Source organism: Ostrinia nubilalis, chromosome Z (genome assembly GCF_963855985.1).
Source record: "Ostrinia nubilalis chromosome Z, ilOstNubi1.1, whole genome shotgun sequence".
NCBI classification, from domain to species: Eukaryota; Metazoa; Arthropoda; class Insecta; order Lepidoptera; family Crambidae; genus Ostrinia; species Ostrinia nubilalis.
In genome coordinates this window covers 19,393,005-19,413,471 of record NC_087119.1, presented here as the reverse complement: position 1 = coordinate 19,413,471, position 20,467 = coordinate 19,393,005, and the positions used below count along the sequence as shown (strand labels likewise).

The following is a 20,467-nucleotide window of genomic DNA, read 5'->3' as shown; positions in this document are numbered from 1 at the left end:
AGCTCTATCTCCGGGGAATCCCCACGAGCTTGAAAGCCCAAGCAACCCCGATAGCTTGATTGGTAGAAACCCCTACGGAAGCACAAACCAGGGATGTTATGGAAATCCGTAACCGTAACCGAAACTTTCAGATATCCGAAAAAAAAAATCCGTAACCGTAACCATAACCGATTCTAACTATCCGAAAGGATAGTTTCGGATGTAGGCAGAGTCAAGCAAGTCCCTACGCTGTTAATGATTGCATTTGATGTACAAGAGATTTTCCCATAAGATAAAAGTTTTTTTATGAGACCAAAAGAAGATGACAGATGCCAAAGAAATCTCTTCTGTACCCATTATATTGGTAAGGCATGAACTGTGTTGGACAACTATTTTAATTTGCATTCTATGCCTACTTACCACAGATATCCGTTACCGTAACCGAAACTTTCAGATATCCGAAAAAAAACCTTAACTGAAACCGTAACCGGTATAATATTATTCCAATATCTGTAACCGTATCCATAACCGAAACTACATAACCATAACATCCCTAGCACAAACGATTACCAGCAGTCCTTCTAAAAGTATGATTGGTTCTCACTAACATCAATAGTTTACCCTTGATTAATGAAGGACCTTATGTTTTGTATAAAGTACCTACTCGTAGTTTCAACTTTCAATTAATATTAATGAGTAAAAAATCCATTAGCTATTTATATTTGAAGTATTAACTTTAAAATAAGTTAATAACATACCTACCTACTTACTCGTACTTATAAATAATGAACGGAGTATTAGCACTAATGGAACTGCGAAAAGAAATTATTTAAATAAAGCTTTGAAAAATTAATGAAAAACATCAAGTAGATGTCATTGACAGTCTTAGAAATACATTTCATTATCTTTCTAGACATACTTATGTAGGTGTTTGATTTTCAAATTAGGTAGGTAGGTAGGTTTAATAGGATAAATACGTGATACTGAAACAATCCATGAACAGGAAGTCTCTTTTATTACCCCTCTGAACAAAAAAAAAGTATATATTTTTAATAAACAACGTAGTAGATTTAATACTACATATTATGTAGAGCATTTGTAACTAACTTTAAAAAATGACTCATCTACGTGACGTCTCCGATTGTCAAAACAAGAAGTAGAAATTTATTTCGTAGCGACCTTTATTAGTAATTTGATGAATAAACTAAATGTTATAATAACATATAAGGCAATACCGATAACATTATGTAACTATAACATTAGCAAGTGCCGATACATATTTGATTTAGATATTAAGAGTATTTTTCAAATAATTTATAGTAGGTAGGTATATCATTTGCGCTGAGTATCTTGAATTGAGAATGTTACTAGGTATGAAAAATCACTTGAAACCTATGTTACAGTTAGGCTTTTACATTTACAAATACATTAGTTTTTATTTCATTCAAAAATACCCAGTAGTTATGATTTTATATGCATTCAAAGTTCGCTTAACCCTTCATTTGGCAGTGATGCTTTTAAGCAACAACCACTTTGAATATTTCTACAGCACCAAATAATAAGTTTTGTGCAAATCATTCGATTTTGTTGCAAAGCTTAGTTCAGCAAAACACTAGTAAATCGGTCGTCGACTGAGTTTTGAGTGATTTCATATCCATATTTCTGTCAGACGCCAAGATGACGCGCAATGAGAATAACAAAGACGGAAGTTTTATGATTTTGTACTATTTTATCACCTCTAATTGTTTTTGTTTTGTCTAAATTTAATTTATAATAAATCAAACTAATCATATAAAGCAATATTTGGCGTAGAAACTGTGTTTTCTAATACATGACATGCTTCCGAACCTCGATGTTGCCTAGAAGCAACAGTGCCAAACAGCTAACAAAATAGGTTTAGCTTTTTGTTAATACAAAAGAGTGTCAATACACAATAAATCAATCATGTATTACATGAATAATGTTATAGAGATGGTATAGTAATTACTTTTGATGCAATTATGGACCCTGTCGGGCACAGCATTTTAGGAGGGAGGAAGAATTAGCTGTCTGTCTCTGTGTTGTTTGTCTTCACACTTATACCGCTGAACTGATTTAAATGATAAACACATTTTTCTTGCGTTGAAGTCAACAACTATAGCAGATAACGGTAACATACCAGTTTCAGAAGCTAAAGAGAAAATAAAAAGCCAACCTTGGCTCGGCATACTGATCGTGAAGTATGATGACATACGTCATCTATCAAATGTTGGAGAAAAAGGTCATTGTCGACTTTGCGAAAATGGCCAAAAAAAAGTTTAATGCATAAAATGTGAAATACGATTGATTTTTTTAAGATTTTCATATAAAAAAATTAATTCTTTAATATATCTCAATGTTGTATTTAAGTACCCCTATTTGGCAATGTGGTAAATAAGCAACAATCGTTTTTCGCGAAAATACCAACCAAATATTTTTTTTACTATTTTTCTTAACTTTATTTGACAGTAACAATTAGGTCTAAATAGATTTTATTGAAAAAATCAAACAATTTTTGTCTTGCCAAATGAAGGGTTAAATATTGAGTCCCGCCGACGGTCACGTGACCGCGCGTGACGTACATTCACAGTGTCCGCTCACTAGAAAACGGATATAAACATACTTAAATACATTTTTTTTGTAAATACAAACTTATTATACATATTAACACCCAGACCCATCACAGAAATTAAAATTGAACCAAACCCAAACTTGATGCGATTGTGTCGTTTTATTGCGAATTACCTTCCAGCTCCATCATTAGACCCTGATTATTATATAGAATTAAAGTACTCATCAATACAAAACGAACGAGCCCAAACTCGATGGATTTAAGTCGTTTTATTATAGAGTTCCTATGGCCACCTTCCAGCTCCATCATCAGATCAGCTCCATGTCATCATAATATTGCATGGTCATCCAAATCATATGTGTTTGCGAAATTTCAGCTTAATCGGTTGCCTGGAAGTGGGTCTTAATTCAGCTTGCAAGATTCCACCCATACAAATATGAGCCAGTCACTGTAATATGACGTCACGCGCATAAAATGGCGGGCCGGCCGCAGCCCGCACTTTTAAAATTTAATATCTTGGAAACTAATTGACGTATCGAAATAATTCTTTCACGAGTATTTTTTATTTTTAACAGAGAATACAGAAAGCTAAAAAACAAAATTAGTGAACATTCTTCATTCAAAGTAAAGAAGTAATTCTTATTTGGCAAATTAGGTTTTGAAAACATCTTTTACAAAAGCTATATCTATCTTTAAAATAATAATTTTTGAATAAACATATCCACCGCAGATATATTTATTTGACCAATCCACGAAATACAAGTTTAGCATAAAATTTATGGAGCTTATGTTAATAAAACTAGCGGCCGCCCGCGACTTCGTACGCGTGGATCCCGTTTTACCCCTATAGGGATGGATTTCAGCACGATCCGTCCAGTGGTTTGGGCTGTGCGTTGATAGATCACTCTGTCAGTCGACTGACTGACTAGTCAGTTGCCTTTGAGATAAATATATTTAGATTAAATGCGTATATCAATCTAGTAAGATAGGCTCGCTATTACTTGGAAAAGATTCAGAATTAATGGAGTTACTTACTTTTAGTTTGTGTGTGCATGCATAAAAAAACAATAGAAGGCTCAACTTACGAGATCAGTCACGGGCAGTCACCAGAGTGACAACAGTGACATGTTACAAGAATGGAGCACAATACCTGTACATACAAATTACTTCCTTAATTCAGGCTCTTTATGTAATTTGGTTCCAGTAATAAGTTGTTCACAGAGTACCTACAAGGAAATCATTTTGGCACATTTGTCCTTGGGGCTAGAACTTGGACGAATTAACTCGTCCAAGGGCTAGAAGCATGGCACTTTTGTTTTAGATTTTATATGTTGCGAAAAAGAGTACCTAATCTACTCCTAGATAAATCATTACACGAGAAGGGCGTACATTTGTTTAAGAAGCTAGAAGTAGAAGGAATATCTACTAAAATTCAAGCCACTAAATCCTCATTAACGAAACACGGTTTGCTAACTTTATTCACCGCACGCCGATGCAAGTCACGTTATCATGTACATTTTTAATCATTGACATAATACTGCGGTTTGATTATGAACTTGAGATCATAAATCAGTCGTGAGCACTAAGCTCGAGAACTATGGCCTAGTCCTATACTTCTCAAACTGTGCATCACGACGACTTGGGCATTATCCCAAGGGCGCGTGAGCCGGTCCAAAATAAATGTAGAAAAAGAGATTGACAAGCTATGCATAGAAAAGCAAGCATATGGGCATTTCTACGGGGACGACCGATCGACCTACTGGGGCGAAAAAAGTACCTTTAAAATTGAAGTACGGACTTGAAAAAAATCACACGTATTTATAGGACTCTTGACTTGATGGAGAGCATATTTAGAAGACCGCCAGGTTTTACATCTCGCCTTGAAAAAATCCGAAAGTTCAAAAACGGGCGAAATTTGGCCTAAAATGGAGTGTCCGGTTTCCAGAATTTACTCGTTTTTGCTTCATAACTTTTGAAATAATAACTTCCCTATTATGAAACCCACATTCACAGAACAAGGGATAGTTAATAAAGCTATATAAATGAGTTTCTTTAATGTAAGTCCTTGGGTTTTAATACAGTAACACATTTAAATTTTGTCCGACGTGTGTGCCTCAATTCCGTGATTTTTACTTTTGTGCTCCTATATCACTAACAACGCACAATACGAACACCCACGCCTGATTCCCATAAACTAGCAGTTGCACTCGAGTGGTCGAGCACTATAAAATAGGGATCAGTCGCTTTGAGGAGCATTTTTCAGAGGTTTGAAATCACTCAGAATTTTTGGTCACTGGTCACTTCTCAAACCGGTGTGCGATATTAATAATGTTCATGAAGTATTTAATGAGATTACTGCTGAATTAATTAAGTATTTAACTGATATCTGCCATTTCGTTTGGTAGAAATCGTTGTAATTTATAATATTTTCGAGTAATTTGATGAAATGTGATTTTTCCTCAATTCCGTGGATCTCAATTCCGCGGAATATGGGGCATCGAATTGAGAAAACACGTACACCGAATTGATGTTAAATGAAAATAGATACTTTTATTGTGCTATAAATTGTTTGTGTAACTTAAAATAATAATGAAATCAATAGAGCATAATAATAGAGTGAACTACCAATCATTGGACCGTACCAGTCATTGGACAGAAGACAATAAAACTAATTTTTTGAGGTTTCATAAAAAAAAACACTGCTATTGCTATCTTATTAAAATAATTCTTCCAGGTTCTTCCCTCGACCTTCACCAGATCGTCGTTCTACCTAGTGGGGGCCTGCTCACTGGTCCGTGGTTTCCACTCGACAACTTTTCAGTCCCAACAGAAATTATCTGTACGAGCTATATGCCCCGCCCACTGCTACTTGATTTATGATAATTTTACGGGCTATGCCGGTCACTTTGGTTCTCTTGCCGATATTCACTCTTGCCGATTCTTATTAGGCTCATAGTAAGCGACCAAGTTTCACATCCATACACCATTACTGGCAACACACACTGGTAGAAGACTTTTGTCTTAAGACGCTGCGGTAGTTCAGACTTAATAGCGAAGCTTCCCGATCGATGCTTAGCTGAGTTGAATTCAGTGATAGACCTCTTTCTCAAAGTTGGACCTAACTATCTGGACTCTTGTCCCAGGTATACACAATTGTCAACAACTTCGAGTGTAGTCTCCAACCTTCAGAGGAGTGGGTGCAACACGGACATTTGACATGATTTTTGTCTTGTCCATGTTCATTTTGAGACCCACTTGTTGAAAGGCTCTACGGAGGCCATGACTCCGATATCATCCCTGATATCGCGACTCCTTGGTCATCTGTATAATCTGCCGTAGCGTACCTGTGTGTGTACCATAATACTAAAGCCTTTTCGGAAACAAGCTTGTTCGGAAGACTGGAAGTCGTCGAGTCTGCGAGCGAGATGATTCGTAAGGACTCTCGAAAACAGCTTGTAAACACGCCTCATAAGTGAAATGAGTCTATAATGCTATCACCACACTTCTGTGCCATGCATGCCGGAGGCGTTTTTTCTTCGAGAATGATGGAATTGAACTGCTTCTGTAGAGCCTTTAGTACCGGCGAAGCTCAGCTATAATGCCGTAACACCTGGTGCCTTGTTGTATTTCAGCTATTTGAGTGCCATTTTAATCGTGTACAAACTGACGTCCGATATAATATCTTCGGTATAGTGTCAGGTCAATCTAGCTCTTGGGTTTTGCAATGTTTGTTTTATGTTTAAGGTTAAGAATAAATAAACAAAGAGACCCTGTGTCATGTATTTATTTGTTTTATTTAAATAAAATTAAAATAATATATAAAAATTAAGAATTTATTATAGTTCCTTATTAAAAAATTAAACATATTGATTAGGATTTTTGTTTTATTCCATTGCTATTTCAGACACATAAACCTAAAATGAACCATCTAACTAATAGACCAGCAATCAGATATCAAAACCGTTTTAAGTATTTATTATATTAATTATTGAAATACATTAGGTATTTCTTCATAATGTCATCAATTCTAAGTTTGCGGAGCGATTTTTATATTTGGAGATTCATTTCTCAATTCCGTGATTCATTTTCTCAATTCGGTGCTCTCTCAATTCGATGCTTAACATTTCTCATAAACCACTTCACAATATTTAGTGACAATGCTATTTTTACATTCAGAATGGAGTAACATTTATTTTTTTGTATTGAAACTAATTAAAAAACTAAATATAAATTTTAGCACTGAATTGAGAAAAAATACACCGTACAGTAGAAATGCCCATATCCAACATTGGAAAATAAATATCACTTTTAAAAGTAAAAAGTACTTATTTATTTCTAAAAGATGTCACATGTTCAATTTAATCTAGCGGTCTCTGGACTAAGCAAGAAAGCTTGTATCACAGCGGCCAATTAAAACAATTAATTACCATAAATATTGAACATCGGTCTCGATAGGACGGACGTGTTAAAAACTTGTTTGGCTTCAAATGTGTTAATATAGTCTATACTTATAATAAATCTGTAGAGAGGTCAATTCTGTACATGAAATATATTTTCAAAATAACTATCAGGGGGTGATTAGTGATCGATACTGATGCCAAAAATGCAATCAGTAAAATTTTTGTCTGTCTGTCTGTATGTTCCTTATAGAAACAAAAACTACTCGACGGATTTTAACGAAACTTGGTACAATTATTCTTCATACTCCTGGGCAGGTTATAGGATACTTAGGAATTCCCACGGGAACGGGAATCAGCGGGAAAATCCTTTTGTATGAAAAATCTAAACCGCTTAAGTTAGACGCTTGAAATTTGGCATGCAGGTACCTCAGTAAACTTAAAGCTTAGTTACAACAGGATATTGCAAAATTCCCACGGGAATGGGAGCTAGCGGGAAAAAACATTTGTATGAAAAATCTAAACCGTTTAAGTTAGACGCTTGAATTTTGGCATGCAGGTACCTTAGTAAACTTAAAGCTTAGTTACAACAGGATATTGCAAAATTCCCCACGGGAACAGGAGTTAGCGGGAAAAAACATTTGTATGAAAAAATCTGAACCGCGTTAGATAGATGAAGGGGGGGTAAAACGAGATCCACGCGTACGAAGTCGCGGGCGGCTGCTAGTTTATTAAATAAATCTATTGGTTTCAAAAATCTACTATTTTGTTTATCTATTTTCAATCTATTTTGTTTTTGCTCTCATTTTCTAGTAAAAATCAGGGGGAGAGGCATCATCACTATAAAATGACAAATTGCCAAAGGCGTCATATTAAAAGATGTTTGGGAAGCCCTGGCCTAGTCACATAGTCGCGAATATAAGACCTAAGTTGAAATATCATAAGGTCGGAAATATCGAATAACCTCAAGTAAGAGGTAATCTACATAATGTCCTAATTATGCAGCGAGACGACAAGTGAATGAAACTCACGTAGGCCTATCTTGTTATTAATTACTAGAGCTTGCAAAGTAACACAATGCCTACATAACCCACTGGCATACCAAAATTATAATTTAAGAATCAGGATAAATCATGGTCAAACAACCCTTTAAATTAAACTCTATGGACAAACATCAAGAAGCTTGTAGATAACAATCATATTTAAATACGAATGTAAGGCGTAATTAAGTACTTTTATTCTTTCAAATTGATCTCATTCCTCATAGAGCACTTTTTATAAAAAACCTGAAAATGTAACATGAAATATTATTTATCTTTTCTTTTTCCGCATACGCACCTAATAGGGTTGGTCTCGTAACAATTATACTAGTAGTAGTAGGTAAACTACAATGTGCGAAACCTCGCGGTGAACTTTGGTTTTTAGGTTTTTTTAAGCGGAAATGGTGTTTTTGTGGGACATGTTCGCAAGGTCAGTGTTATAAATCATCATCCAATTTTTTTAAGCTAATTCGTACTCTTGTTTACGCACTACGACAACGCTCTGTCATAGTGTAATTAATTTAAGATTACAAATAATTATTAACTTTACCAAAGGATAGTAAAAAAATTTAACATTGTCAATTGAACTTATGCCCATACCGGCAAGTAGGTACTGCTACTTGCCGGTATGGGCATCATGAGTTCAATTGACAATGAACAATTGATCATAATTATTTTCAACTTTTCCAACTTTGCATAATTATAATATTCTAAAACTTGTACGGAGCCCTTATGTAGGTGCCTACTGCGATACCTACCCTCTGCCCTATGCCTTATTATAAAACTATGATTTATTCTATGTTGATTTCACGATCTTTTTTTGTACAGGGCCGCATCTTCTCTTCGGTCATCAAGAATTTCATCGCGACGTATGCTAACCTACGGGACTTTGAGAAGGAATACAAGACCGACCCCGGGAGACAAGCCTATGACGTCACTCTGTCGAATATGAAGAAGAGGTATCCGTACTACGTGAAGGAAATGCAAGGAGTCGCGGACGGCGCTAATGTGTCGTTTACACAGGTAATAAATAAAAATAATAATTGGCTCTAGGTTAGGCTAAGACTTTGGAGCCGGAGGACACCGTCAAGTTTTTTTGATTGACCCTTTCTGAGAGCCTGATACTACTGGTCCCCCGGCTAGGGGAGACTACAAAACTACAATTTAATGAATTTTCTGACGGAAAACAAGGCTCTACCTATATGACAAAAGTTCATTCGCTCGCCCAAGGATTTGAATTATCTTAAATAGTATCAAAAGCACAAAACTCGCCAAAAAATAGGTATACGTTGTACAACCACTCCATCCATTGTTTAAACTGTGGTTTATACTAACCAGCCTACCATAGAAGTATGCACGAGTAGGTCTGTGCTCGTAAGCTCAAATTAAAATACAAAAGGCATTCAACCATTACCAATACAATAAAGAATCTGCATATTATCATGATTTCCTTTCCAGCTGTTCCTTCTGCAAATGGACGACCTCATTGGAACCATCAACGACAATCACGTGCCAAGGGACGACACTGGCGGATGTAGTTCCATCGGCATAGTAACTCCTGACAGCGTAAGTTTAAACTATTACTAAACTTGGTGCCAGTAACTAGGGCAGTGCCAGAAGTACCCCGGCATTAAATCCAGGGTAGAGAATAGAGATATTACCAGATCAGAATTAGAACACAGTCATAGCAACTCACTCTAGTCAGGCGCATGAAAGAACACGTGCGTTACGGCACATGACTTCTTGAATTAATTATCGTTTGTTTTGTGTTTTATTACAAAAATAAAATTTACAAAGTTACATGTATACTCATAAACCAATGAGGTAAATGACGACACGTGGCTATTACTCTGGTCCTGTCTGATGTAGGTATAATAAATTGACAATGATAACTGATACTCGTAACAAATAAAGACACAAAGTAATTACAAAACAACAATAACGAGTAAGAATGAGGAAATGAGCGTCATGTACCTACAACATGAAACATTTCAAACCCCTCCCGGGTCTATCTGAACCTTCACATGCTAGGTTATATTTGTTTTCTATTGAACATACTGGCTTTCTAACTGGCTGTAGTGATGAGTTTCTATGGACTGAAACTAAAGTCAAATGTTTGTTTTTACTTTGCTGTATAAAAAAATAGAGATTGTGGTGTAGGAAGTGAGGAGGATCCCTAAGGAGGCACTTCCTCGTACCTACTAACTTGCCTAACGTATGCCTGTACCTACTTACTAACGATGTCTGTAAATTATTAGACTGAAAACTTTGAACGTGTTTTCGGATGTTCATCCTTGGAACTATGAAAAAACACAATTTTAGTTCTTTTTTGTTTTTTTTCTTGCCCGTAACAATAAATTTTGTATTTTTTTTCTTTTTCAGAGCATTCTAGGCCATACAGAAGACGCTTTCAGTGAGACACTGAATCATTTCTACATTATGTCCGCGCACATCATTCCGTCACGTGAAGACAAAGAGAATGGAGTGAGTACGCCAGTGGTTTTGTGCGAATTTTAGACTTAAATATTTTTTAAATTGACAACCGTGAACCGAAAATTTGCGTGAAAATTTAAAATTTTCAAAAGCTAATTTTTAAACTAGGTAGTCATGGTAAACGCACGCTGAGTTTTAAAATTAACATTTTACAGTGAGTAAATTTAAGATTTCACACACACGGTCAATTTCTGGATGTACCTACATCAGTTCAAGTGATAAGTTCAACTGACCGTGGATGTTCAGCTTTAGATTAGGTATAAGTACCTACAACACTGGCCCTGTCCTTCGTACAACCTGATGAGATCCGCAGGAGAACCAAAAGGACTGACTGACATGAGTAGGCCTTTGTCTAGCAGTGGACGTCATTCGGCTGCAACGAACGAACGAACCTACGAGTCACGTTTCTAACAAAGTCAATGTGTTACCTATACCACCTATAGGTACCTATACTGTGCCTATACTTTTAATTTGCTATAGTTACTTACTTACTTATGTGCCATGCCGTATCTTTTGTATATTCCTTTCTTTTTGTTTTCTTGTCTTGTTGGTGTACATAAAGTATGTATCTGTCTGTAGGTACATTAGGTATGCTAAATGCTTCATAATAATAAACAAGCTTATTAAAATTTTTCTTTCATAACCCAGGCTGTCGAAGAAAGATTCTCGTCTCTGTGCTACGCCGGCCACTTGCCTGGCTACACGATGGGATTCAACGGGAACGGACTGGTTTTCTCCATCAACACCCTCAGTCCACTCGTGTTGAAACCTGGCAACACCCGTAAGTAACCTACCTAAGTCTGGTTTATTCATCATTCAAAATAGGTCAGAAAAGTTCTGAAGTGGCGACGGACCGGAAGACGTAGTGCAGGCAAGTCCGCCACTATGTGAACCAACGGTCTGATGAGGATCGCGGGAAACACCTGGAGGCAGGCAGCGCAGGAGTCAGGACCGGTCGTTATTACAATCTCCCCCAAGGCAATCCACTCTTGTTTTTAAGCTTATCAAGGAAACAAGCAGGGTGGGCCAAAAAGCACGATCTTCCGTTTCATCCAGCCATTACCACGGTCCTCAGTCCATCTAGCAGAAGTACATTCGCCGAGATCTGGAAAAATTTTGTGATACTGTTTCGATTGGAGTAGGTACACTACAGTTCACTCTACGTACCACTGCTTCAGGACAATAAATGAGCCAGTGCTGACAAGAAGATTATCGTCGATCTAAATCGATTTATCGATTCAAATCGATCGCTAAATCCTTTTGATACCGACTGGTATTCATCTAAGCTACAGATTCAAAGATGTTTTCTTACTTAACCTTTTCACTTTTCCAGCCCGAACATTCGTCACGCGAGCGCTGTTAGCAGCTAAGAACTTCTATGATGCTGAAAGGATCCTTCGGGACGAGGGTCTGGGCATCGGCAACGGATTCTCAGTGAACATGCTGTGGACCGAATCCTGGGGGGGTCGGCATCTGTACAACGTGGAGGTGGCCCCTGACCTAAAGGCAGACCGGTCGATTGTGAACATCTACAAGTACGACAAAGAGCCGTTGGTGCACTGCAATAGGTAAATCACTTTAAAGTACCGAACTGAATTTAGTTAGATAAACTTTTAGAAAACATAACCCTCTTTCTGGCGCAGTCGGGTAAATACGAGTATGTATAGACGACGCATATCAAGCTTAACACTGCGGAGTAACTTATCTGTGACTGCGGGTTCTTATGTACCTAGTTGTAATAGGGGCGAATTTGTAAGCATACCAGGTGCTGTCGTCAGTCTAAATATCATTTGTTTTCCATACATAACTGTTTACTGTTTAGATCAGGGTTTCCCAAACTATGAGCCCTGCCTGTAGAACGACACACCACCCTACAGATCCGAGTCATTTATTAAGAGTAGGCGCACACCGTTAATTTTTAGTTGGTCGATAGTTGTGCCCGATTTTAAATTGTATGAAGAATCGGCCAAATCGAACCGGCGTAGTGTGCGCACTCCCATACATGCCCATACTGATCAACTGCCCGACTAAACTATCGGCCGACGAAAAATCAACGGTGTGCGCCTACTCTTAGGCATATTGGTAACGGTTAAATTTCCTATAGGTGGGTACCGAGTTTGGGAACTTGTATTAGATGAGTCGTAGCCCAGGCAACTTTGGTTTAGAACAACAACACTGGTTTAGATGATTGGTGTTGATACTAAAAACACTGATTTTTAAAAACAAGTACCCCAACACCTTTACCGAAGCACTGCACTGCACTGCACACTGCACAGCATTGCACTGAATCTGAGACATGAGTTACCTATGTTCCACAACGGACAATTTACCTATGTTCCACAACGTTGCCAAATACCTCGGGACTTGTTTTTGTCAATATCTCGTTGCCAAATTGTTGCCAAAACCCTCCTGTAATGTCGGATACACTTACGTATTTCGAGACTATCGACTAGCTTCAATTTCCACATACAAAATTGAATTGAATTAAATTATAATAATTACTTACCTACTTTATTACAGATACCAACGCGTCAATGTGACCGAAGTGATAGGGCCTATAATCGACAGCAGCGCTGCTCGCTTGGAGATAATCCACTCGTATCCACCACCGAAAAGCAGGAAGAACGTCCAGGACATCCTCTCGGATGAGACAGGGAAGGAATTCACGGTGTTCCAGACCAAACCCGAGGCAGTCATCAAAACAATAGCTGCTGGTAAGACGCCATAGCACAAACTTCAGCCAAACCAACGCGTGCAGATCGCGTCGGCGATGGCGACCACTGCGCGTGCATATTCGCCATCGCCGTCGCCATCGCCGACCTGCACGCGTTGGTTTGGCTGTGGTTTGGCTGAAGCGATGCCATTGTGGATTAGAATTTAGATTCATTTAGCACTGTTCTACTAAAAAATACAGTGTGGCCCTGCGAAACTCCGAGTGTGTGTGAAACTACATCATAAATACCTGATATCCACTATCATGTGAGTTATTTGTTACTATCTGTGCCAATAATAATGCTGTGCCCCGCGGTGTTACCCGCGGTAAAACGTAACCTAATGTGTTAATCCAGGGTGTTTTTGTACATGGAGTCCATAGAAAGTTATCAGTTCATAATTTTCACATTTTCAAGGTGAAAGTGAAAAGGCACTCAAGGGCTAACAGGGCAAGATAATGTACCATCCTAGACTGCATCAGTCACTTCACACCAGGTGCGATTGCAGTCAAATACCTGCCTTGTCATGCATAAAAAAAAATTATATTTGTAATAAAAAAAATATTTTTCGATATAATTATTTATGGTGTAGTTTCAGCCCCTTCCGGGGTTGCACTTTGACAAACTAGCAAATAAGTAGAACCATTGAAAAATAGTTTCATCATCATCACACACACCTGCAAGATGCATTTTGCTGTGGTTGCGGGTTCGAATTCCACTTGATGCAAGTCGCAAATGATCAACCATTTAAATTGGCTCGTCCGCACCATTTATTAATCCAGACTACGAATATCAAAGTATTATGTCTGGGACATCTACCGAATCTTACAAAAACAAAATTACTTGAATGTGTAGTGTCACTACAGGTTCATGTTACCTTATAACTCTGTGCCAGAGTACAATTCAGTTCAACGGTTCCCTAACAGATGGCGCTTTCTAGCATTTCGGAAAAAGGTGTTCTAGAATATTCTTGACCTGTATATTTTTATATTTTACAGGTGTATTCGATCTGGAAAAACGCACGTGGAGCATCTACATTGACAAACCAAACGAGTCAGAGCCTGTTGCGGTTCTACCAATTTCCTTTACCATGTTAGATAATTCTTACTAAGCCTTAGTTTGTAGTATAGTTTGAAAAAACGCTACCTATTTAATTTTAATTGAGTGTGTATTTGATTTTGTCCAATTTCATGTGTCAATATTACAAATTAGGTTATGTATTTATATAGGTTTCACCAATAACATAGATAATACCATAAATAAAAAAGATTTAAAAGTATAATGCCCATTTTCACCATCAATACCTAATTTTTAAGTGACCCCTATGAAAACAAAATTCCTGTTATTATTACCATAGGGGTCACTTAAAAATTAGGGATTGATGGTGAAAACGGGCATAAGTCCTCTAACTGCTTATTGGTGAACTCAGACCTAGTAGATTATTTAAGTGATTGCAAAATGATATAATATTTATAATTCAATACACTCGAGAGCAAATGTATGGAATCACCCCATTTGTTTCGAGCGATCGTAAGAACTGAATGATTAATAGAAGATAAAATATAAAAAAAATATGGTACCACTTTAAAGGTGTTTTACATAGTAGGTACTTTAAATTGATACCTAGATACATATTACTTATTTGATTCTATACTTTTGCTCGTGTATATGTTACGGTTAATGTGATAAATTGAAAATCATTAATAATAACCGGTCATTATGAATAATTACCGACATTCGCGGTAAAAGTGATAAATTAATCACATTTAACAGTGATTATTTAATAATTCAACCTTAGTGTGTGTTAAACATCTTGTGTACGTGCTCGTGTACAGCCAAACTTTTGAACGTTATGATATCATAATATTAATATAATTTGGCATAATGAGTTTGGAATGTTTCTTGCATAATATTACTTTTCCATGATGCCTATAACATAATGTTTTGATTTAAAGTGAAAAATAGGCCGCCTATTTAGTTTTATACACACATAAATGACCTCATATTAATCACATTTACCAAATCATGCGGTAATTATTCATAATAACCGGCGATTATTCATAATTTTCACATTTATCCCTTTGACCGTAACATATAGATTAGTTAGCTACCATGTTTAGTAAAATAACATAGTATGTTTTAATATTATGTAAGTATGATTAATTGTTCATTTGAGAACATTCACAGAACTCAATTTTTTTAGACTTGGATTTATATTGCTTGTTGTAAAGGATTTTAATTTAATCCATGATTTCGACGAATATAACCAAAATAATGTTTCCAATAGCGCTCAGCACTGATGACATTACAAGTAATTTTTCATGTTTTTAAAAATGAGTTCTTTGTATCTCAAGCTAATTCAGCAACTCTTTATTTAAAAGATTGATAAGATTTAGGGTTTGCCCTATTATGTATATTCCGCGTTTTAATTAGGTAAATAACTATACCAATGAAGGAACACTTCTACAAAACAAATATGTAGATTACTTACTTCCTACTTTAATTAGCTACTAGAATCCGTTTGTAATAAAATAAAAATTAATAAACTTATTTTAAGTAATTGGAGTTTATTTCATAGACACCTATTACATGAGTTATTTTATTAAATTACAGCTAATAATAAATTTCACGTAAGTGTTAAGTATGTAATAAATGAAATTATATACTTAAAAAAGAAAAATCAGTGACCAATCACTACACTCTAAAACTTTTAACATTAATAATATGTAGTTACTAAATTAAAACTTAATTGAGATTTTAAAGAATAACAAATTACTTTTAATTTATATTACAGGATGTAAGGTGAAGGTTAACAAAACCTTGGTGTCTGTTTAGACTGCTTGAACACATTGTTGTAGATGAAAAATTTAAGAATTTGTAAAATACAACAATGAAAGTCGTAAATTATTATATGCAATATCCAAAATAAGGGTTAACTATCGCCACTCGGGCGAAACACGGCAGTTCTTTTAAACACAGCTTAGAAGAAGTATCATTCTTTATGCAGATCGCTAATACAATTTCAAAGAAAATGTAGATAGTTTACTTAAAGCTCCAATATTTAGACTTCACGAGTCTCGACCCTTTTTACTAATATCATGAGTGTGTGTGAGGTTTATGAAGATTGAAGTTTCTTACTCATTCACGCAATATCTACTGAACGGATTTTGATGAAACTTTACAGTATTATAGTTTATAACTCGGCTCTAGCAAGCGTAAGCTAAAGATATAATTCGGGACAGTCGCAGTTAATCTTTCGCCAACCTATCCCCTACACCCTGTATTAATTGGAGAATATTACAATATTACTAATTTTTGTACAGTCGACTGCACAAGAAACTAAGCATTGTGATATCTTAAGTAGTTTAGATGATATTCTGCATTAATTGGACTGAATTCTAGCCTGATGTGCTGTTCACTGTACATAGCGTTATACTAGGTTTAATTTTTGAATAATATATTGATTACAGATAGTTTAATACATTAATAAATGCTAACAGGAAAATATTGATACAAATAATAATTCATACATTAAATTCATTCGCTTACCAGCTGAAATTCTGACGAGTTAACAATGATTTTGGAATAGCACTATGCTATAATGCACAGAAAGTTCACATTGTAAAGTTTAAGTCATATTAATCACAGAAAAAATAGGTAAATATGCCACTTAAATTGGAATACAACATCGCAACGAATATTTAAAAATCACCACTGACCCACATTGTTAACAATATTGATAACGAAATCCAGTGTTAGCTATAAAATAGTAATTTATAACATTGAGTCTGTGTCTTTTAAACAAATTATTTAGAAAACATAATTTTTAACAGGTACTTTTTGGAAAATTCGCTTTAAATTAAACTAGTTAATGGATTAAATTTTACAGATATTTGAAGATACAATACTCGTATACCTACTTGTTAAAAAATTAGACTGGCAAAATGTTGAGAGTTGGGCATGTGTTAAAAGGTTAATTTAGCCACCGCAGCCGCAACCGCCGGCCGGGGGTGGCGGAGGCCCCGAGTTCGAAGGCCCGAATCCACCGAACTTCCTCGATGGTGGCTTTGGAGGTCTGAAAACAAATAAAGACAAATAATGTAGTAGCTGCAAAAGATTTATCCACAACTATAGCAGTCATAACAATAAAAATTCTATTGTGTCTGGGTTACTATTGCAGAAAATGATAATGACAAGTAACAGATATCATGAAAGAATGTCATTGAAATAAACATTTTCTGACTGGCAAACAAACACTTAAGTATAAAAAACTTATAATAGAGAAAGTTACAATGTAATAACTAATCTAATTAAACAAGTATATATTATGTTAATATGATAATACATACCCACTGCCTGGAGGCCTAAAATCTCTTACATATTTGTCTCCATGTTTTGAATAGTTAGGATCGAACATTGTTTTGAACCTGTAAAATGTAAAGTCGAGATAAAAATTTATTGAATTAACAAATTGTGTAGGCAAAACTTTAACCTTAGCGAAGCATTCATCATCATCGTTTTGGCCACAGGACGTCCACTGCTGAACATAGGCCACTCCCATGGCGCTGGATGCAGGCCAATCAACCGTGTGATGTGGAAGGTGTTATCAAAAGTAAATAAATGTTCAATCCATAAGTAAATTCTTTGCACATCTAAAAGTCAGTGATGATTGTAAAACTGTTTTGAACAGTAAGACTATCAAACAATGCTTTTAAGGTCATACATTGAGTGTGAGTACACTCCAGAGTCATTGACAAGGTAGACTAAAAACATTAATTTACATTTACTTGAATCCATACTTATATTTTTAGACTGCCATATTCAATTCAAAAGATTGTTCTAAGAAGTATGGATCATGAGCTACATGTTACACATACACAGTGGCATCTGATCACAATGTAATATAGGCTATTTTGAAACAAAAATGTATAGCATGATGGTTATACAGTGACAATCAACTGTACATATTTAAGATGTTTTTTTATTAATTTAGGCATCAACTTACAACAGATATAAGAAGTTTATAACTGCATAAATCCAATTGGTTATACTAAACGGTGAGCTCTTCACCACAGTACCGTCTGAAAAAAAAAACAAATATTCCTGTGAAGTGCCTATCAGCAAAAATGTTGAAGGAATTTGTACATACATACCTAACCAAACATTTATTAAAAACACAATTATTTAGATGTCGCAATTGTATAAAAATATTATGGCAAATGAGATACAGTTATCAAGATCATTTTGATGGAGTAATGGACTGACGTGGCCTACTTTCCGAGTACATGCACAAAACATTGTTACAGCATTAAACAACCAAATTATACTTTACCTCCTATAACGTAAACCATTTTTATCTTTTGATTACTATTAATTTCGATTGGATTCAAACACTATACCAACAAACAACACACTCAAAATCTCTCATAACCAATAACGAAAAAAGGAAAAGAAACCGTGATGACTGGTGATGACATTAATGCTGTGCATTAATGCATTAATGCCATGAAGCTACAGATAAAAATGGAGGCCACACTCCGAATACCTACTTGAAGCACAAACTAAGTATCACTATCTCGCTCTCTGTGGGCAGACTCGCTCTTTCTAAATAAACAAAAAATATAAAATTGCTCAAATTCAATGAAACCAATGTAAAATCTTTATTTCTTGACATAGGTATCGTTAAAAATGATAAGTGTAATTACTGGTAAAATGTTTTAGGAAGAAATTACTGTAAAAAATGTGAAAAATGTTTACAATGATCCAATGTCGGAAATCACGAAATAAACACTTACGCGTGGAATCTTATGTCACTTCCAGGACACCACGTACTACCGCAACCACGCACTACAAAATTTTGCACCAATTCTTGTGATAAAACAATGATTATTTCCTGTAAACAATCTCAAACGAAATTAACTGCTTAATAAACAAAATAGTAAACAACCGCCATGATGGGCCGGATTGGGCCGATGTTGCCACATGGTACCGATTACCCAGGAATTGGGATTGTAATTCCCTGATTCGCCAACACATTAAGCCTAAATGGCCGACAATTTTGTGATTTTTTATTTAACTAGGTAATCTTAGTTTAAAATATTAATTATTTATTTGTTTAACTTCTGATTTGGTTAGTGAATTGGCTATTTCGAAGAATTTACAAGGAGATTTAAATCAGAAGATAGCAATACTACAGTTCACACTAAAAAGAGAGGTAGGGCCGCAGAGAGCGAGATAGATATAAGTAGGTATTTGACTCAAGTTTTTGTTCCAACTTTGCCCTCCATTTTTATCTTTAGCTTCATGATTAATGCACATTAATGACATAAGCTGTAGGAATTGAAATTCAGAGTGTATTTCTTCAGCTTTATTTGTATTTTCTCCAGGATAAAAACCACAAAAAATAGGAATATCTTAACCGTCTTAATACAAATCGTCTTGTCCTTTCACTCACGTCTTTCTTGCTCCTTCACTCATTCGTTCCCTCTCACTCACTCCCAACATTAACAACTTTATGTGCTCTGTGCACTAACTGACGTATGGACCATGAAGCTAAAGATAAAATGGAGGCCACACTTCGAATATAGTTCCAAAATACTGTGGGTCTAGACAAAGTGCAAATTATAATCGCAAACCAGTCGAAAAGTGGTCGAAAAGTCCCTTTTTTGTATGGAGATTTGACGGATTCGATTTTCGATTCGATCAAAAAGTGCGTTTTGTCTAGGGGGGCAGAACTGTCCTATGCATGACATTGACAGTGGGGCGCCACCGTCAATACCGGATCGCTGGTTCCGATTTTTGCCATGTTGGAAACCATATAGTTGAACGATGGTAGCGCCCCCCTGTCATTGAGTTTGGTGGGACAGTTCAGCGTGGGTCATCTATACCTACTTGAATCACAACCTATGTATCACTATCTCGCTCTCTGTGGGCAGAGAGTCTCTTTCTAAATAAACAAAAAATATAAATTTGCTCAAAGTCAATGAAACTCAATGTAAAATCTTTATTTCTTGACATAGGTATCGTTAAATAATAAGTGTAAATACTGGTAAAACGTTTTAGGAAGAAATTACTGTGAAAATTTTTTTTAATGATCCAATGTCGGAAATCACGAAATAAACACTTACGCGTGGAATCTTAAGTCACTTCCGGGACAACACGTACTACCGCAACCACGCACTACAAAATTTTGCACCATTTCTTGTGATAAAACAATGATTAGGTCCTGTAAAAATTCTCAAACGAAATTAACTGCAT

At 35.9% G+C, this 20,467-nt stretch overlaps 2 protein-coding genes across 3 annotated transcripts in view; one reads left to right on the top strand and one right to left on the bottom strand.

The window, feature by feature from the left end:
• LOC135086788 (beta-alanyl-dopamine/carcinine hydrolase) overlaps window positions 1-15,770 on the top strand; it is a 72,570-nt gene extending 56,800 nt beyond the window's left edge. The window contains exons 3-10 of one of the 2 annotated variants that reach the window (XR_010260602.1): window positions 8,835-9,029; window positions 9,465-9,572; window positions 10,389-10,490; window positions 11,148-11,280; window positions 11,833-12,067; window positions 13,020-13,213; window positions 14,209-14,874; window positions 15,309-15,770. Coding sequence is in view for 1 of the 2 variants with exons in the window: in XM_063981580.1 (XP_063837650.1) it covers window positions 8,835-9,029; window positions 9,465-9,572; window positions 10,389-10,490; window positions 11,148-11,280; window positions 11,833-12,067; window positions 13,020-13,213; window positions 14,209-14,321 (1,080 nt within the window). In the remaining variant the exon portion in view is untranslated. Of the gene's footprint in view, window positions 1-8,834; window positions 9,030-9,464; window positions 9,573-10,388; window positions 10,491-11,147; window positions 11,281-11,832; window positions 12,068-13,019; window positions 13,214-14,208 lie in introns of both variants that reach the window. The other variant, XM_063981580.1, reaches the window with a different exon arrangement.
• Window positions 15,758-18,713, bottom strand: LOC135086795 (selenoprotein K-like). Its single transcript, XM_063981588.1, has 4 exons — window positions 18,543-18,713; window positions 18,216-18,291; window positions 17,560-17,637; window positions 15,758-17,285 (listed from the first exon to the last, which is right to left on the bottom strand). The coding sequence occupies exons 1-4, from the start codon at window positions 18,559-18,561 to the stop codon at window positions 17,189-17,191; spliced, it is 270 nt and encodes an 89-aa protein (XP_063837658.1). The 5' UTR covers window positions 18,562-18,713; the 3' UTR covers window positions 15,758-17,188.
• Window positions 18,714-20,467: the final 1,754 nt, after the last annotated feature.

What these genes read in the sequence shown, in the direction of transcription:
- LOC135086795 (XM_063981588.1), bottom strand. An exon ending in ATAAACTTCTTATATCTGTT is followed by an intron (nt 17,638 to 18,215) that starts GTAAGTTGATGC and finishes TACATTTTACAG; the next exon opens with GTTCAAAACAATGTTCGATC. An exon ending in TTTAGGCCTCCAGGCAGTGG is followed by an intron (nt 17,286 to 17,559) that starts GTATGTATTATC and finishes ATTTGTTTTCAG; the next exon opens with ACCTCCAAAGCCACCATCGA.